The sequence below is a fragment of the Acomys russatus genome, chromosome 10, assembly GCF_903995435.1.
Source record: "Acomys russatus chromosome 10, mAcoRus1.1, whole genome shotgun sequence".
Taxonomy (NCBI): domain Eukaryota; kingdom Metazoa; phylum Chordata; class Mammalia; order Rodentia; family Muridae; genus Acomys; species Acomys russatus.
In genome coordinates, this window is record NC_067146.1 from 57,356,061 (window position 1) to 57,372,583 (window position 16,523).

The 16,523-nt window shown below is 49.0% G+C and overlaps 1 protein-coding gene across 3 annotated transcripts in view; it reads left to right on the top strand.

The window, feature by feature from the left end:
• The window catches only part of Dnajb6 (DnaJ heat shock protein family (Hsp40) member B6), a 57,787-nt gene extending 43,094 nt beyond the window's left edge, over positions 1-14,693 (top strand). Inside the window, exons 9-10 of one of the 3 annotated variants that reach the window (XM_051152230.1) lie at positions 9,519-9,803; positions 13,355-14,693. In XM_051152230.1, coding sequence (XP_051008187.1) covers positions 9,519-9,803; positions 13,355-13,437 — 368 coding nt within the window. In that variant the 3' untranslated portion in view covers positions 13,438-14,693. Of the gene's footprint in view, positions 1-9,518; positions 10,376-13,354 lie in introns of those variants that run through there. The other 2 variants (XM_051152232.1, XM_051152233.1) reach the window with 2 other exon arrangements.
• The last annotated feature ends 1,830 nt before the right edge of the window (positions 14,694-16,523 follow it).

A 16,523-nucleotide genomic window follows, 5' to 3' on the forward strand; every position in this document is an offset into this window, starting at 1 on the left:
CCTCAGTCATGGGAACAGCTGGTGTTTTTAAGATGTCCATTAAGTCCCAGCCCCGCTGGCCTGATAACTGATTGGTTATGGCCATCCTGGCTTTTGATGGGTCTGAGTATCATGGTTTGTGCCCCATAAGGGGACAACATCACATGGAACTGATAAGATCCTCTTCCATTTAAGGGATACCAACTCCACTGGGACTGCTGGAGGTCATTTGGTTCTTTGTCCACGGTGACTCAGGGACTTCTGGGTGCTTGTGACACAAAATTCTCAGCAGAAGCTGGGCACCTCTTCATCAATTGTGGTGCTCTTCATAGAGGCAGAGTCTCCATCCTAGAACTCACCTTGTATCCTAGGCTAGCTTCACACTCACAGAGCTCCTGCCTTAGCATCCTGAGTGCTGAGATTACAGGTGTATACCATCATACCCAGCTCATCGGGCACTTTCAAAATTGGTCTGTGTATCTCCTATCTAGTACCCTAGTACCCTTAAAGATTCCTCATAGGCTGAGGATGTGACTCTGTGGCAGGGTACTTGTCTAGCCTGAGTTAGAAATTAGTTACTGTCCTGTTTGAAGTCATTGCTTTAGGGATCCGTTGGCTTCTCTGCCTCGTTGTGTTCCCTAACTCTTCTCCATTCATTTTAGTCAGGGTTAGATTATGGCAGTTTCCAAGATGACCCTGTTGTCCGTCCCTCCCTCCCTCCCTTCCTCCAACTCTCCTTTATTCTGGTATACATAGGCCTCACTTGGTTTTCCCCTTCTGTCTGCTGCATACTTTGTTTTCTACTCGTATGTGTCCTCAGAGGTGCTCCCCATTCTGTGTGTGTTCATTGGAGACTGACAGCACATAACTCTTGCTACCCTTGATTGAAACTACTCAGCACTGAGTTGAGCAAGAACCCTGGGTGCTGGAGAGAGAGTTAAGCAGTTAAAAGCACTGTTTGCTCTTCCAGAAATCTTTAGTTCAATTCGTGACAACCACATGGTGGCTCACAACCATCTACAATATGATCTGTTGCCCTTTTCTGGCCTGCAGGCATGCATGCAGATAAGAGCACTCATATACATAAAATAAATAAATCTTAAAAGAAAAGAAAAAAGAACAAGAACTCCATGTGCCTGGCACATGTTTGACACCAACTCTGTGACTGCATCTTGTGGGCCAGCAGGTGAGGCAGTGCAATCTTGGGATAGGGTGGCATTAATGACTTGAGTGTGTACTTGGGGAGGGTGCTATGTGAAGTCAGCAGGAATGCACTCATATTGAGCTAGACTTGGTGGCATCTGAAGTCGGACCACACTGTGACAGCTGCCAAGTATTTATTTCTGTTACAGCTTCTGGGTGACCTCAGAGTCTTGGTTCAGGACACTGGCAGATCATGGGTTTATTTTAAAAATGTATTTAACTTGTTCCAAAGCAGGATATTTTATGGTGTGTTTAGTTCCCCAAGTAGAAAAGAAACATGCGCTCTAATATCTGTAGTGGAATAATTTGAATAGTTTTATAAATTTGATCTGGGATGCGGCTCAGTGCTTGATTTGCATTAGGCTCTGGCTTAGATTCCCCAGCATCAAAACAACCCGACACCTTTAATCCCAGGCAGAGGCAGTCAGATCTCTGTATTTGAAGCCAGCCTGTACTACAGAGTGAGTTCTAGCTATAACAGCTGGGTCACACAGAGAAACTATCTGGAAAAACAAAAAGAAAAAAAAATTGAGTTAGTGTGTAGTGTGGCGGTGCAAACCTTTAATTCTAGTAGAGGGAGGTCTCTTGAGTTCAAAGCCAGCTTGGTCTACACAGCGAGTTTCAGGCCCTCCCCTCAATTCTAAATAAAATGAAAAAACAAAAAAACAAAGCCTCAATAATTAGCTAACGGAAATTGTGCGGTTTTGTTTTGCTGGTTTTTTTGTTTGTTTGTTTGGTTGGTTTTTTGGTTGGAGACATGATTTCTCCTTGTAGCCCTAGCTGTCTTGGAACTCTGTAGACCAGGCTGGCCTTGAACTCAGATCTGCCTGCCTCTGCTTTCCAAGTGCTGGGATTAAAGGTGTGTGCCACAACCACCCGGCTGTGCCAGATTTTAAAAATGGGTTATGTTTGTTGTGTATGGGCGTTTTGGCTGCATGTACCATATACATGCCTGGTGCCCAAAAGCCAGAACGGGGCAGTTGTGGATGCTAGGAATCTAGCCTGGCCTCTCTGCAAGAGCAGCCATTGCTCCTAACCCCTGAAAGACTCTAGTCCCTGTGCCAGTTTTTCTATACCTAATGCTCATCACACTCAGGCTACATATTGCTAAACCAACACTGTTACCGTGGCGAACGTTCAAAGAAGAGCGATGATGCAGTAATATGGCCAGTATGTTCATAGGCGTCATACCAGATACAAGAAGACAGTGGCAGACAGTGCTTGCTAGGCTGTGCTCAGGAAGGAGCAAGTGGCTCTGGGTGAGATGGTGAGCCGTCATCTTAAACATCTTTGTTCCTGTGTACCTGAGAGTTACTACAGAGAGTGCTGTGATGGGAGCAGGGCCCAGGTCTGCAGCAGACTGCCTTCCCTGCCTGGTAACATAGTGTGCAGGAAGGCTATGCTCCTGAATCTCAGGTGGTTTCCCTAGTTTTGAAGGATTGCCAGGAGGACCTGGCATATCTGTTTTAAGGCGTAGAAAATGCTCACTTTTGAACCTTCCAGAAATGGCTTTGTACATCTTTCATTAAATTACACTTGCTTGTGTGCATATGTGTTCTGTCACACCCATGGAAGACAGAGGACAGCATTTAAGAGTCAGTTGCTTTGGGCTAGAGAGATGACTTAGCAGTTAAGAGCACTGGCTTTTCTTCTAGAGGGCCTGAGTTCAATTCCCAGCAACTACATGGTGGCTCACAGCCATCTATAATGTGATCTGATATCCTCTTCTGGCATGTAGGTGTACATGCAGGCAGAGCATTCATATACAATAGATAGATAGATAGATAAATAAATAAATAAATAGTTGGTAGCTTCCATGAAACTCAGGTCATCATGCTTTGCTGCAGGCACCCTTGTTTTGAGTTTTCTTGTTGACCCTGCACTGTAAATCTTAGAGGTAAAGCACATTATTGACATTTCAGTGCAGGTGGCTTTGTGTGTGAGATAAGTGTAGCAAGCTCTGGTGTTCCCACTGAGATTCAGGGTGCCCGCAGACCCACATGTTTTCTCCTGGATGTACGTGTTAGAGCTGGCAGTGGTGATGCTCTGAGACATGCTGGCTGTGAGCCCAGCCCGGCTTGTCTTCCATTATGGCAGTTGACTCAGTGTTGATTCTACTGTGTCATATCAAGGGCACATTCTCCTGGACCTTTTGCAAGTCAGGACTATCAGGAGCTCCTGATGAGAAGATCCAGCTGGCCCTTGGATCCGGCCTTCTGTGCTTTCAGGCCTTCTGAAGTCATTTACTCCTCTGCTTCCACACACTGACTCGTGTCTATCTGCTGCTGGGTTCTCTGGGATGGAACTGGGTTGGAAAGTGTGGAGGAAGGCTTAGGGCCAGATTGCCTTGGCTAAGGGAGTGTGGTGAGGTGAAGTGAGGCACCTGAAGGGCAGGTTCTTTCTGGAAACTGGTGGCTGTTGACATTGGCTTCAGTCAAGCCATGCAGGTTTGGGCAGATTGCCTGGGGCCCAGCCACCTTGCAGCCAGGTGATCCTGTGGATTTTTAGGAACCGGAAATCTAGGTTAAACTGCTGTTTGTGGAGTCACAGCTCTGTCCTTCCCTAGGACTCCGATGGGTTCTGTCAGTGCACTTTCTTGTTACATACGTGAGCTTCTCGTACCTGTGCTTTCCTGTCAGTGTGGGAGTGTGGGCTTTACTTGATTGTTGGACTCTGTGATCCTGGGCTTATTGTCCTCATTCCAGTCTGATCTGTTAAATTGGCAAGTTAAACTTGTATAATTCATATCTGATAAGGGAACGGCCTCACTGATGTGCATGCTAGGCTCCTGGCACATGGGTCTCTGGAAGAGACACAGCAAGCCATAGTGAGGGCTGGGACTGTACCTTCATTTCTGAGATGCAAGCATTGAGGATATCTGCTGTTAGAGTTTATGGCAGTAGTTCTCAACCTTCCTGATGTCCAACATCCCTTTAATATAGTTCCTCATGAGGCCCAGCAAAATAACATTTTTTGTTACTACTTTATAACTGTATTTTGCTATTGTTATGAGTTGTAATGTAAATATCATATATTCAGGGTCTCTGATACTGACCCTTGTGAAAGAGCCCTTTGACCCGCCAAAGGGCTCATGACCCACAGATTGAAAGCTGCTGGTTTGTGGTGCCATTATCCTTTTTAAACCATGTCTTGGGTCCCGGGCATGGAACCCACCATCTCACATTGCTGAATGTGCACCCTCCCCTAGAGCTGCTACTCCAGCCCCAGCTCCACTTTTCAATATTTGGTCTTCCAGCCACTGGCCAGGGCAGGGTGTGCTTTGAGGGCCGTGTAGATGAGCTCTGAGCTCTACCCTCTATGCTATGGGCTAGCCCTGCCTGTTACTGCAGGCCTGATGGGGTGTTGAGGGATAACTCAAGGGGGTGGCAGTACCACATGTGATTTTACTTTCAGAAGGAAGCCCTCCAACAGCATGGCCAGGTCATACAGCCACTCTGCATTTTGTCATGTGAGGGTGCTGAGCGGGACAGGGAATGAAGTCCTTTGTGGGTTCTGTGATGTCTGGCTGTCTGCTCCATGATGAGGCAGCAGTGTGTGCTGGGAGTGTGTGTATGTGTGTGTGTGTGTGCACGCGCGCATGCATGTGTGTGTCTGTCCATCTCTGTTGGAGTCTACTGTGAAGGCTGTGGTTGGGAAGAATCAGCCCACTGTAAACTGGGAGTGATATGCTTTAGGCCAAGATATGAAGATGGTCCTCACTCAGCTGCCAACCTCTCAAAGTTTGTAAGGCATCTCTACCTTAAGGGATAAGGATGAAGGTATTTGAGTCTAGGTGCTTGCCATCATTTTGAAGGTGGTGGTGTGATGGTTATCTGTACCTTTGTGAGTTCCCACCATAACCGGACAGTTAAGATACCATCCCATGTAGAAAGCAGTTTCATGGACTGTTGTCAGACTGGCCATGCTCCTGGGCCCACAAAGTACCTGTACTCCTGTTCATAGGCAGCCATGAAAATAAAGACCAGAGGGTTCAAGAGGTTGTGAAGCAAGATAGGGGCACACCCTGGGGGTACAGTGTGAAAGTCACAGCGTGGCACTTGAGAAATTGGTGTGCTGTACTGTGAGAGCCTTGGACTTGCTGCCTTTTGTGTTGGGATTCACTGTTGCAGCTTGCAAGCACAGAGCAGTCAGTCCACAGGGCTATCTGTATTGGGGCTGGATCCAGGCTGTGTGGTCAGTAGCCCAACCCAGCTTCTTCCTTTCACATGGGAATCAGGCTTGGAAATGTCCCAGATACCAGTGGTCATGCTGTGACTGCTCTGGCTCCCACAGCCTTAAGAGGCAGCAGTTGCTAAGTGGATAAGCTTCCCAGCAGCCTGGTCATTGTTTTGGGGCTGTTGGCTGAGAGCCACTACCTCGTGTATTGTGAGGACAGTAGGCTGGAAGGAGTGCTTGGACAAATAAATGGCGAGCAATCCCTTCTAGGAAGTACCTAGTGAGGATGCCTTTGGGAGAGAAATAGCCTAACTTCCCAGGCAGTTTGTAGTACCCTGTTGCCCATGGCCCCATGCTCTCCAGTGCTGGGCCAGGGCCGGGGGATTCAGATTGGAGATTTTCAGGAAAACCCTGTAAGCTGGAGGACACTTGAACAGGCAACCATGAGAGGGTTTGTGGATGGCTGCCATAGGCTACCAGGAAGTATTGGCCTCCCACCCCTGGTCCCCCAGCACAAAACCAGATGTGCTTTGAATCCTGGCTTACTGGTCTCCTGTCATGAGAACGATGGCCAGGTTCTGGAAGGATTGTGAGGCAGTATCGTAGTACTTCTGCTCAGCTTTCTGCTAGTCTTTTTTTTTTTTAAAGATTTATTTATATTTTATTATTATACAGTGCTCTGCCTCCATGCAGGTCAGAAGAAGGCATCAGAACTCAGGACCTCTGGAAGAGCAGATGGTGCTCTTAACCGCTGCGCCATCTCTCCAGCCCCCCCCCCCCCTTTTTTAAAGCGCTTATTTCTTTCTAATATTACATATACTTTTGAGTGTGTGTGTTTGTGTGTGTGCACATTGTGCAAGTGCAGTTCAGAGGACAACTTGAGAATTGTTTCATCCCTTCCACCTGGAGGGTCCTGGGGATCAGGTTCAGGCTATCAGGCTTGGTTTGGCTGCAAAGCGTCTTTACCCTCTGAGCTATCTTGCCTTTTGCCAGTCCTGAGATAAGAAAGAGCCACTCAGTTTACTCTCTGCGTGTTTAGTTCGATTTCTCAACAGGTAAGCACAGCTCTTAGAAGGTGCTCTGAAAGCAGCTATGCTCTGTATTCCCAGGCTGAGGAATGTAGCGCGGGTGGAAGTGCAGAGAAGCTGCAGCGAGAAGCCTGCCGTCCTCCCAGAGACTGGCTTTCTGCTCTGGGTATGCCAGTCACGCTCTGAAAGTCAGAGTGTAGGGAGCTTGTCCAATATGGGTGGTGAGCTTTTAAGACTGCTCCACTGAGGGCCAAGGCCTGTAAACCTCTACTAGGACATTTGCTTTCTCCTGTTGCGGGTTGGACCTTGTGGGGTGCATCTAGGTGGAGGCTGCAGAGGAAGGGTGCTTCTGAAGCAGAACATGGGGAGCCCCTTGTCTCCCCTTGTGGCTGGATAGGAGCCTACTTCTGGGCAGACCTGAGGATACCTGTCCTGGCACTGAGGTAAGTGCACTTAGTGAGACGAGCAAGAGGCTGCTTGCTGTCCTGAGGCTGGGGAACCCCTTCTCCCCCCCCCCCCCAGGAAAGCTTTGGTAGCTGTTTGTGTGGCATCACACAAGAAAAAAAGTGGTTTCCTTCACAAGTTTACACTCTGACAAACATGATCAACCATTCCTTTCTCCTTTCTTTAATTAAATATGGGGTATACACCTCAAACTATGTAGTCCCAGGCTAGCCTTGGATTGCTTTTGTTGTTTGTTTGTTTTTTTGCTTTTTCAAGACAGGGTTTCTCTGTGTAGCTTTGGCTGTCCTTGCTTTGTAGACCAGGCTGGCCTTGAACTCATAGAGATCCACCTGCCTCTGCCTCCCGAGTGCTGGGATTAAAGTGCGCCACCACACCTGGTCTGTTTGGTTTTGGTTTTCAAGACATGGTTTCCCGGTGCAGCCATGGCTATTCTGGAAACCACAGAGATCCTCCTGTCTCTGCCTCCCTTTAATTGGAGTGCTGGGATTGAAGCTGTGTACCATCACCACCCTGCCTTTTTCAATAAGGTCCAGGCCGACCTCCAGTGCATGGTCACGCTACCTCAGTCTCCCCAGGAAGGCACTACTGTGCCTAGAATGAAATAATAGGCATGGTTCTCTGCTCAGGAGAGAATAGTCTGGCATGGAGTCTGTCTGGGCTTCCTTCATGTGGTCAGTCACTCCGTAGTGTTAGGGTGACTGGCCACCTGTGGGGTACCCTAGATAGTTGGCAATACCCCAAGGGACCAGCTGATGATTCACATATCTTCCCACATGCCATCATTTGTGTCATTCAGATTCTTCCCCCTGTCACCATATGTCTGCTGAGTAGTCAGGATATATGTTCTGTTTGCTGACCATCATGGGTTGGGCATTTATTTCAGAAACCCCATGGGGTGGTGCTGCCCCCTGGTCCTTCCCCAAATTGTGCCTTTCCCCAGCACACTCTTTGAATACCGTGTTTCAACATGGTGCCTGAAGACGGGGTGCATGGTAGTTTCCCATTCTGATGGCCTCCAGATCTCAGGTCATGGTCTTATTCAGATATATTCGGTGTTTGCAGAGTTGTCTATGAACTTGCAAGGTTGCCCATGCCACATTTTGCCCTCACATTGTACACCTCTGCACAGGCTGTAGCTGCTGGCTTATCTTGTGCATGATTAGTTAAATGGATGCAAAATGGAACGTGTAAGACCTCTTCACTGAATGCCAGAAAATAGCCAGGTACCGTGTTAAAGCTTGCAAGCTCAATGCTCTGTACTTGGTATTTAATGGACCTTGTGACTGGGTCGCCCTGCAGCCCCAGGTATGATGCACTATCCCAGTTGTTTGTTGGTTTTGACACAGGGTTTCTCTGTGTAGCCTTGGCTGTCCTGGAATTCACCTTTTAGACCAGGCTGGCCTTGAACTCAGATCTGCCTGCCTCTGCCCACCTAGCTGCATCACCAGTTTTAAGAGCCCTCAGAAGCTGGGCACTTGGAAGGCAGAGGCAGGTGGATCTCTGTGAATTCAAGGCTGACCTGGTCTAGGACAGCCAAGGCTGTTAAACAGAGAAACCCTGTGTTAAAAAAAACCTTGAAAAAGAAAAAAAGGAAAAAAAACGTCTTCAAAAATATGTTCCATTCTGTGTGGCACTGCGTCTTCACACAGTAGGAAGGTGGACAAGTCCTCTTGTTACCTACTAGATAGCCTTCTCCACAAAGCTGGCTATCGCAGCACCTGGGTCCATGAGAGATGTCCAGATGAGGGCGGGTCTAAAATACTTACCACATTTCCCTGAGTGAGTGCCTCCCAGGAATGAAAGGAGAACCTGCATGTGGGGTGACTACCACAGGAAGGCCACTCTTGCTCGCCTCCTATTGACACACAGGTTGCAATGGGTGGCTGCAGGGGGTGGCTCCTTGGGAGATGAGCAGTTTATCCTCCTGGCAAGCTGGGTGTTGAGAATGGAGAGTCACAGCCTTCAGTTTTATGGTTGGTATAAATTATTTAATTTAACAGTGCTGTTACTCAAAGTTCCAGGGAACCTAAGTTAATCCTTAATTGCTGCTTTCTTGTTTTATTTTCAGTATCCATCTAGGGTATAAAACCCTCAGAGCCTTTTTTTTCTGTTTGGCTAAAGATAACAGTGTGATAATGAGGAGGTGTCGTGAGCTGTGCTGTGAGCTGTGCTGCAGACCTGGCTCGGAGCCTTCTGGGAGATTGCCTGGGGCCTGGCTCTACCCTGCAGGCATGATGGGCAGAGTGCCTGCCTGAGGCTTCTGCAGCCCTCTATGCCACTTCATGCTTGTGCAGAGGTGACTGATGCCCCCTTGATATGCTGCCCTGTGAACATGCCGGGCCTGGGGCTGGTGCATCTGTGCAGGGCTGAATTGTTGAGTTGCCAAGAATCAACTGTATCCGCCAGGCTTTGTGCCTTGTTTGCTGAGAATTTGGATTATGGAATTGCAGCAGACAGTTGATTTCTCTGGCATTGCTTTCTGTTCTCCTCTGGGAAGAAAATGTTCGGGCCCGGCAGCACAGTGGAGGGACAGGATAGTGTCTACTTTTATAAATGTATGGTGGCTCTAGAGATGGAGCCAGCTTTTGGGAAAGAAGGCATGTGATGCCTTTTGCTCCCAAGGGAGGGTCCAGGCTTACAGCTTTCCCTGGTGTGCTATGCTTTCAGGTGTGGCCGACGAGAACGCCCTTGCAGAAGAATGCCAGCGGAGAGGCCAACACACACCAGCTCTGGCCCCCGGCCCATCCCCAGCAACAGTTCGGCCCCCCTCCCAGGCCCGGCCCCAGACCCCAGCTTCAGCCCCGACTCCGACCCCTTCTGTCAGCACCCGCCCACAGAAGCTAACCAGGCCTGCCCCGACAGCCAAACTTGTGTCTAAAAGCAACTGGGAAGATGAAGAGCAGGACAGGCAGCGGGTTCCTGGCAACTGGGATGCCCCCATGACCTCAGCAGGTGTGCAGAAGGGGGCTGGTGTGGCGCAGCCCCAAAGTGGTTTGCCCCCACACCCGGGACAGCAAGAACAGAAGCCAGGCCTATGTTGCTGCATTCTAACCTGAGTGGGCATGGGGAGCTGGGGGGTAGGTGCCAGGCCTGCCGAGAAGGGGCAGAGAGGATACCTGTGCCCAGCTCACCTTCCACAGCTGCTCTATGTACTGTCTAGCTGTGTGGCTCAAAGTCAACCCCATGATTAAAACGGGGTCCCAGGATTCTGCTGTGTACGGAGTATGTTGTCTGGGTTAGGTTGACTGCTAAGGAATTGCTAGGTGCTGCTTCTGTCCGTAATGGCTTCTTTTTCATAACTTTGATCCTAGAGCTTGAGATCTGTTCCTTCCCCTGACTTGCCCCAGCCACTTACACACTTAGCTTAGCTTCACTCTCAGACAAAAGATCCAGCTAGGTTCCTAGTAAAGTTCTCGTGTGAGCCACAGGTGAGGGGGCCTCCTCCCTCTGTGCTCCTGATGGGATTCTCCACCGCCCAGCTCTGCCTCAGCCAGCAGCATGGACATCTTCATAGTCCCCACAGAACATTCTTGGTGGTCAGTGTGTATACATAGATCTTTCTCTGTCTGGCTACCTATGGAGATGTGGTTTGGTGCTCCGTGTCACATTGTGTTGCGAAGTGCTCCAAGTAGGAAACAGGGCAAAGGTCTGTTCCTTTGCTTCCCAGAACTTTGTGTTAAAGTCAAGCCCTCAAGCCCCTCTGGTCTTCCTTAGCAAATGAAGCAGATGTTCTCTAGGGTCCTACTAACAGAGGAGATACTATCTAGAGCCTCCGTGGGAGAGGGATTCCTGGGATTTTGGGTAGCCAGCATAGTCACCTCGCTGTGGAGAGGTGCCAGCAAAAACAGATGGGTGACGGGGACATGCGCTCTGGGCAACTTGAGTGGACTCAGTGCCTGTGGTCCCTAGAGGATTGGGGTGTGGGGGAGGGGCTGGTGAGAGATCCAGAACAGATCATCAGGCTTGTAGGTTTTGGAACCCCCCCCACCCCCACCCCCTCACCCCGATTCTTGTTCACTTATAAAGATGCCATAAAGCCTGGCCTGTGAAGTGCCATGTAAGCTCTCCTGCTTTCTAGAAGGTATGCAAGGACAGGCTTTCCTGCAGAGCTTGTTTACATGGGCCTCCCACAGGATCTGGACAGGAAGTGTGACTGCAGCAGATGGCGGTTCTCTCAGTTTGGGGCCACGCTTGTTAAGCAAAAGGCTCATCTGGAGACAGTTGATTTTAGTAGTAAGAACACCAAATCACCCTCCCCTAATTGTGTGTGTGTGTGTGTGTGTGTATGTGTGTGTATGTGTGTATGTGTGTATGTGTGTGGGGGGGGAGGGGGAGAAGGGGAGAACTAGTGAGCTTATGGATCCCTGTAGAAAGTCCTGGTTGGCACGAGAGACAGGGAAAACTGTGCCGAAGGTAATCTCCCTGTGTGCTCTGAGTGGAGGCAGGAGCACCTGCCAGCATGGCTCTGAGTGTAGCTGGTGCCTCCTCTGCTTCGTCCCTTTCTTTGCTCCTTCTGTTTTAAATTAAGGAGCTATGCGTTCGTACAGGGGGAAAAAACCAAAAAGCAACAAGAACGAAAAAAAAAAAAAACCCACCCATGTGAGTAACACTTCACTTACCTTTTCTCTCAGAAATGATGACCTGTTTTAAAGTGGGATTCTCTAGGTTGCCTCCTGAGCTACACAAGAGATTGGCTTAACAAAGTGAGAACAAAAACCCGTTGGTAGGGACATTAGAAACTTAGCTACTGTACATAGTGGCTTCTGATTTCCACAACAGCAAAGCTGTGACCTCTGGGCAGCTTTGCTTGCCCTGCTGCAAACCACTATCCTCCTCCGGCCAACAAAGAAGCCTTTGCAAAGTGTGGTGCTCTGTTGTTGGTTAGCGGGACCGAGCCCAGACCTTGCCTCATACTCTGAGGGCCAGCATTGAGGAACTAAGATGTCCTGGGCCAGGCTTTCCACACTGCACCCAGTGCAGCCTGTGGTGGTTGGGCTGTTACTGGTTTTGGTTAGATTTGCAAGTCTTGGGCAAGCTATCCTTAAAAAGCACACAAAGAGAAACTTGGTGCAGACCATTACAGTTGCAGCTCCCATTGGCTGTCAGCCTTGGAGCTGCCAGATGCAGCCTACTGATTGGTACCACCAGAGCTTCCTAGATGAGCACAATTCTCACTGAGGTGTCTTCCTAGAAAAGGGTTTACTGTGCAATTGAAGTCACATGGGGCTGTCAGGCCCCCAGGAGTTTCATGGATTTGACTATAGTCAGCCAGAATAGCAGTGGTTTAAGTGGCTTTGGTCTAAGTTGTGCTAGTGGTGTGTGTGTGGGGGGGTGGTGGTGGTGAGGGAGAGGGGGAGGGAAGAGAGAGACTGAGAGAGAGAAGGGGGGGAAAGAGGGGGTGCAGGTCTTGGGTCCCGTTTATGTTGGCTCTTCTTTTTTTCTGGGCTATTCTGTGGCCTTGAAGGTTTGTTCTACAGAAGGCAAGCTGCACTTTGGTGGAAAAGGGATTAGTGGCATTTTTCAGTTTGTGGATTCCACACACAACGTGGGTCTGTGAACTGTGAAAAATACATGACCATTAAAAATGGAAATTATTCAACATGAGAAAAGTGATGAATGAAAAAAAAAAAAACACGTTTCCTTCCTTCCCCTTTCTGCTAAATTTGGCCCTGCCTGCCCATAGTGCTGTGGATGTGGCCCTCTTCACAGAGCACGGCTTGCAGTTCATAGAGCTAGAGCCTACGTCTAACCCTGCTGCTGGCTTGCCTCGCATGCTCTCCCTCCCCACCTCCCCAACTCATTCATGTGTTGACATTTTGGTGGATCTCACCCTCGGAGTTTTTGAGGTCTGTGGGCATGTTTTATGGGTTCTGAGATCTCTTTTGTGGCTCTTGTTCAACACTAGGCCCACATCCCAGCCACTCCATATGGCCATGGCCAGGGTCCGAGAGCTTCTGCAGGACTGAAGGCAGTCATTCATTTCTGGCTCATTCATTCTGGCTGTGTCCAGAGGCTGTGCCTCTCTGTCCATCTTACTGTGGCCTTGGTTGGTAAGGTCATGGACCTGTTGGCTTTAATAACAAGAAATATGAGACTTTGTTTTCAAGGAAGAAAAATGGGCTGTCCATTGCAGAAGGGAGCTCTGGAGGGAGGGCCTCTGATCTACCTGGCTGTGCAGGTGACAGGGTTGTACATTCTGCAGGTAGGGCCTTGGCAGGCCTCTGAGGACTGAGATGGAGCCTATTCCACAGAGCTGGTTCTGTGGCTGGTAAATGCAGGATGCTTGCTGTGAGTTGCACACTTCCCTGTGTGGTGGTGACATTCTGGGCACAACATGGAAGGTCTTCAGCATGCTATTCCAAACAGTATTCATGTTTCCATTTTTGATGGACACTGTAAACGTTCTGGTGCTTTCTTTGTACACGGGGAAGTGTGTGTGAGTGAGCCACCTCATGGGGATGCAGTTGCTGGTGTGCAGTGTTTCACAAGCCGTGTTTCCTTAGGGCTCAAAGAAGGTGGCAAGAGGAAGAAGCAGAAGCAGAAAGAGGACTCGAAGAAGAAGAAGTCGACCAAAGGGAACCACTAGGCTGGACTTGGCGGCAGCCACAGCAGCCGCTCTCGTGTATGGTGCGCAAGCGCACGGCAGCGGCATCCTTTCAGTGCCGCCCAGGGCCACTTCGCTTAGAAGGATATGGACGTGTGCCCACGGATCGGTAGGATCAGGGGTGTTGGAGACAAAGGTGACAATCCCGGGTGGCCCGAGTAAGCTTGTGACACAACCTCAGCCTTGTAACTCTGCTTTTCCTCAGTACTAAATCCATAGCGTTTTCCTCTTGATTGTAAGGATCTGCCTCGTTTTTTGCAGCAGCCCAAGCCCTGCTCCAGCACTGAGGTATTTGTAGCTGTAGGAGTCCATAGTGTCCAGTAGGGTGTGGCATGTGTTTGGGATAGACTGTCTCCTGGCGGCTGTACAGTGTGCAGTTTTAAGTCCAGCAGAACTTACAGGTAACATAAGCTGTGCCTTGAGCCGTGGATGTCAGGTTGCTTTTGATTCAGGGTACTCTGGCAACACATCAGGAGCCACTTCAGATGGAGTGTCTTTCCTTATATTTATTGTTCAACTTTTTAATCTTCAGGTAGTCAAAATTAGACACCAAATATAGTTTAGTTTTTGGAAAATCTCATCTTTTCTTCTTAGAAATATTCGTTCTTTTTTCAGTCAAAAGGTTTTGCTTAGCAGTACCATTTCTAGCTTTCGTAGGTCAGTGCTACTGACTACACACACAGCATATAGTGGCACGTGCAAAATAATCAGCTTTGGAGCCAAAAGCTTGACCTCAGTTCTTTAGATTGCAAATAATGGCCCCTTCACGAGCATCGTCCTGTCACAAATCATGCCATGCTGTCACCTAACTTGTAGTTTGCACTGAACACCAAGGAGTTCTGATGCCTTCTCACTTCTGGGCTGCACGTGCCTCTTGGGGACATGTTCTTTTCTTTTGGCCATGACGATCTGTTGTTCAAACTTTGTCCTCTTGGAAGTGAGCACATCATAAAAAGTGTTGGTGGGCTTGAGATGCCAGCAGTTGGGTCTAGGAGTGTGGAAAGGAGAAGTGTGTGAGGTATGGGCACTGCCGTAGGTAGGAGCTGGGACAGGGTCACCTGAGGTTTGAGGGTGAGACCACGAAGTGTTTGCTGTGTTTGCTTGGCTTTGGTGGGAAGAGGTGTGGGCAGTTACCATGGAGTGTGGATTGGTATTTAATGTGTGTTGTGGAAATGTGACCCTCAAGACGTGATGTATTTTAGTGCTACTGACGTAAATAAAATGTAAACGTCACCGAGTCCAGCTCTCTTGTGGTCATTCCCTGCCTGTAAGTTGCACTGTTACTAAGAAAAATAAAAGCAGGTCTTGTATTTTTTTTTTATTATGGTTTTAATACATTTATTGTGGGTGTTTGTGTACACGTGCAAGGGTATGCTATGGTCCACGTGTAAAGAAGTCAGGACGGCTGTGGAAGTTGTCTTTCCACTATGTGAGTTCTGGGGGCCCAATTTAGGTTGCCAGACTTGGTGGCAAATACTTTTAACCTACTGAGCCAACTTACTAGCCCCTACATTTTCAGCTATGGAAGATAAAGTGACATTTTGGGGTCAAAAGATGTATTGGTGTCCCATACAAAGGGCATTTGTCACCCAGTGAGCATGGCTTTATGGACCAGCAACCTGACAGAGCATGCTGGGAGCCTGGAGGAGAGGCCCCTTCTCAACCTGTCCTCATGGCTGTGACAATATACTGTTCAAGCTTCCAGCACTGAAAAGGAAGGTGCTGGGATGCATGTGTGAGAGGCCCCTTCAAATGACACCAGCAGTTGATGTCATGGCCACAGAGGTCTTCAGCCACAGCAACTCCCTCAAGGCCTGTCACAGGTGTGTAGCCAGTAGACTAATCCTAACCCTAACCCTGAGTCTTTGTATGACTTCAGGTAGCTGGCTTTTCAGATGAACTCAAGTGCACAGGCAGCTCTGCCTATGCTGCTGCAGTGTGACAGCCGACAGGAAGGAGCCAACATGTGTAGGGTACTCTGTGTGCACCTAGGCCCCAGCTTAGGTGAAGACATCCACAGAAAAGCCAGGGCTTGCTGGTCCATACCTGGGCCGGTGCGTTATGTAGTCAGCCCTGGGTGTTCAGTGGTTTGCAGGGTGCTAGCCAGTCCAGGCTAAATGCCACACCAGTCCACTGCTTCCCGGTGTGACAGTGCAGGATCCTGCCAGAGCGGCAGTGTAGAGCAGCATCGTCACTTGGCAAACTCTTGTGCACTTCAAGTGACATTGTATTGGTATGCACTTGTGGTGGCCCTTGTCTCTCTGCTGCCATCTTTGTGATCTCCCGCATGTTGGATGAAAGATGGAACTCTGGCTGTGGCGTGTGGGAGAGGGAACCTGGCGAGACAGGACCATGCCCAGGGTCTACCTGGTACCCTTTGACCTTTCAGAGGAAGTGAAGGGTGTCAGAGCCCACCTTCTGCATGAGTTATTGGAGGCTCAAGGTCTGGGCCATGATATCATAGCTGCAGAGAAGATAGAGACACCCAGGAAGGGATACTGTGCCCTAGAAAAGTTCTCTAGTTATCAGCCAGTGTCTCTTCAAAGTGGCAGTAAAAGTCACAGTGCCAACTGGGTATGGTGGCACATGCCTGTAATCTCAGTACTTGGGGAGGCAGAGGCAGGCCTGGTCTACAAAGTGAGTCCAACACAGCCAAAGCTACACAAAGAAACCATCTCCAGGTGCCCCCTTCGTCCACCCCCCCAAAAAAAGGATCACAGTGCCACGTGATAACACATGCCTTGGCAGGCTGAAAATCTGTGAGTTTGAGATAAGCCTGATCTAGATAGATAGTTCCAGGCCAGTGAGGGTTATGCAGTAAATGCTCTGCTCGTGTACCCTGCCCCCCAAGAAGAAAAGTTGCAATATATGACTTAAATAAGGTTTTACTTTGCAGGTCACTTCGGAGAGGATCTTGTTTATTTAATTGGCTACCAGATTAGGTCCTTGCACCCCTCCTCAAGGGTCTTCACTATTGTAGCTTTTATCTGGCAGTTAAAGTCATCTGGTACCCTCGGACCTTGGTCTGGAGCAGCTCCCATCACTAGCAAAATTTTCTTTCTACTGTA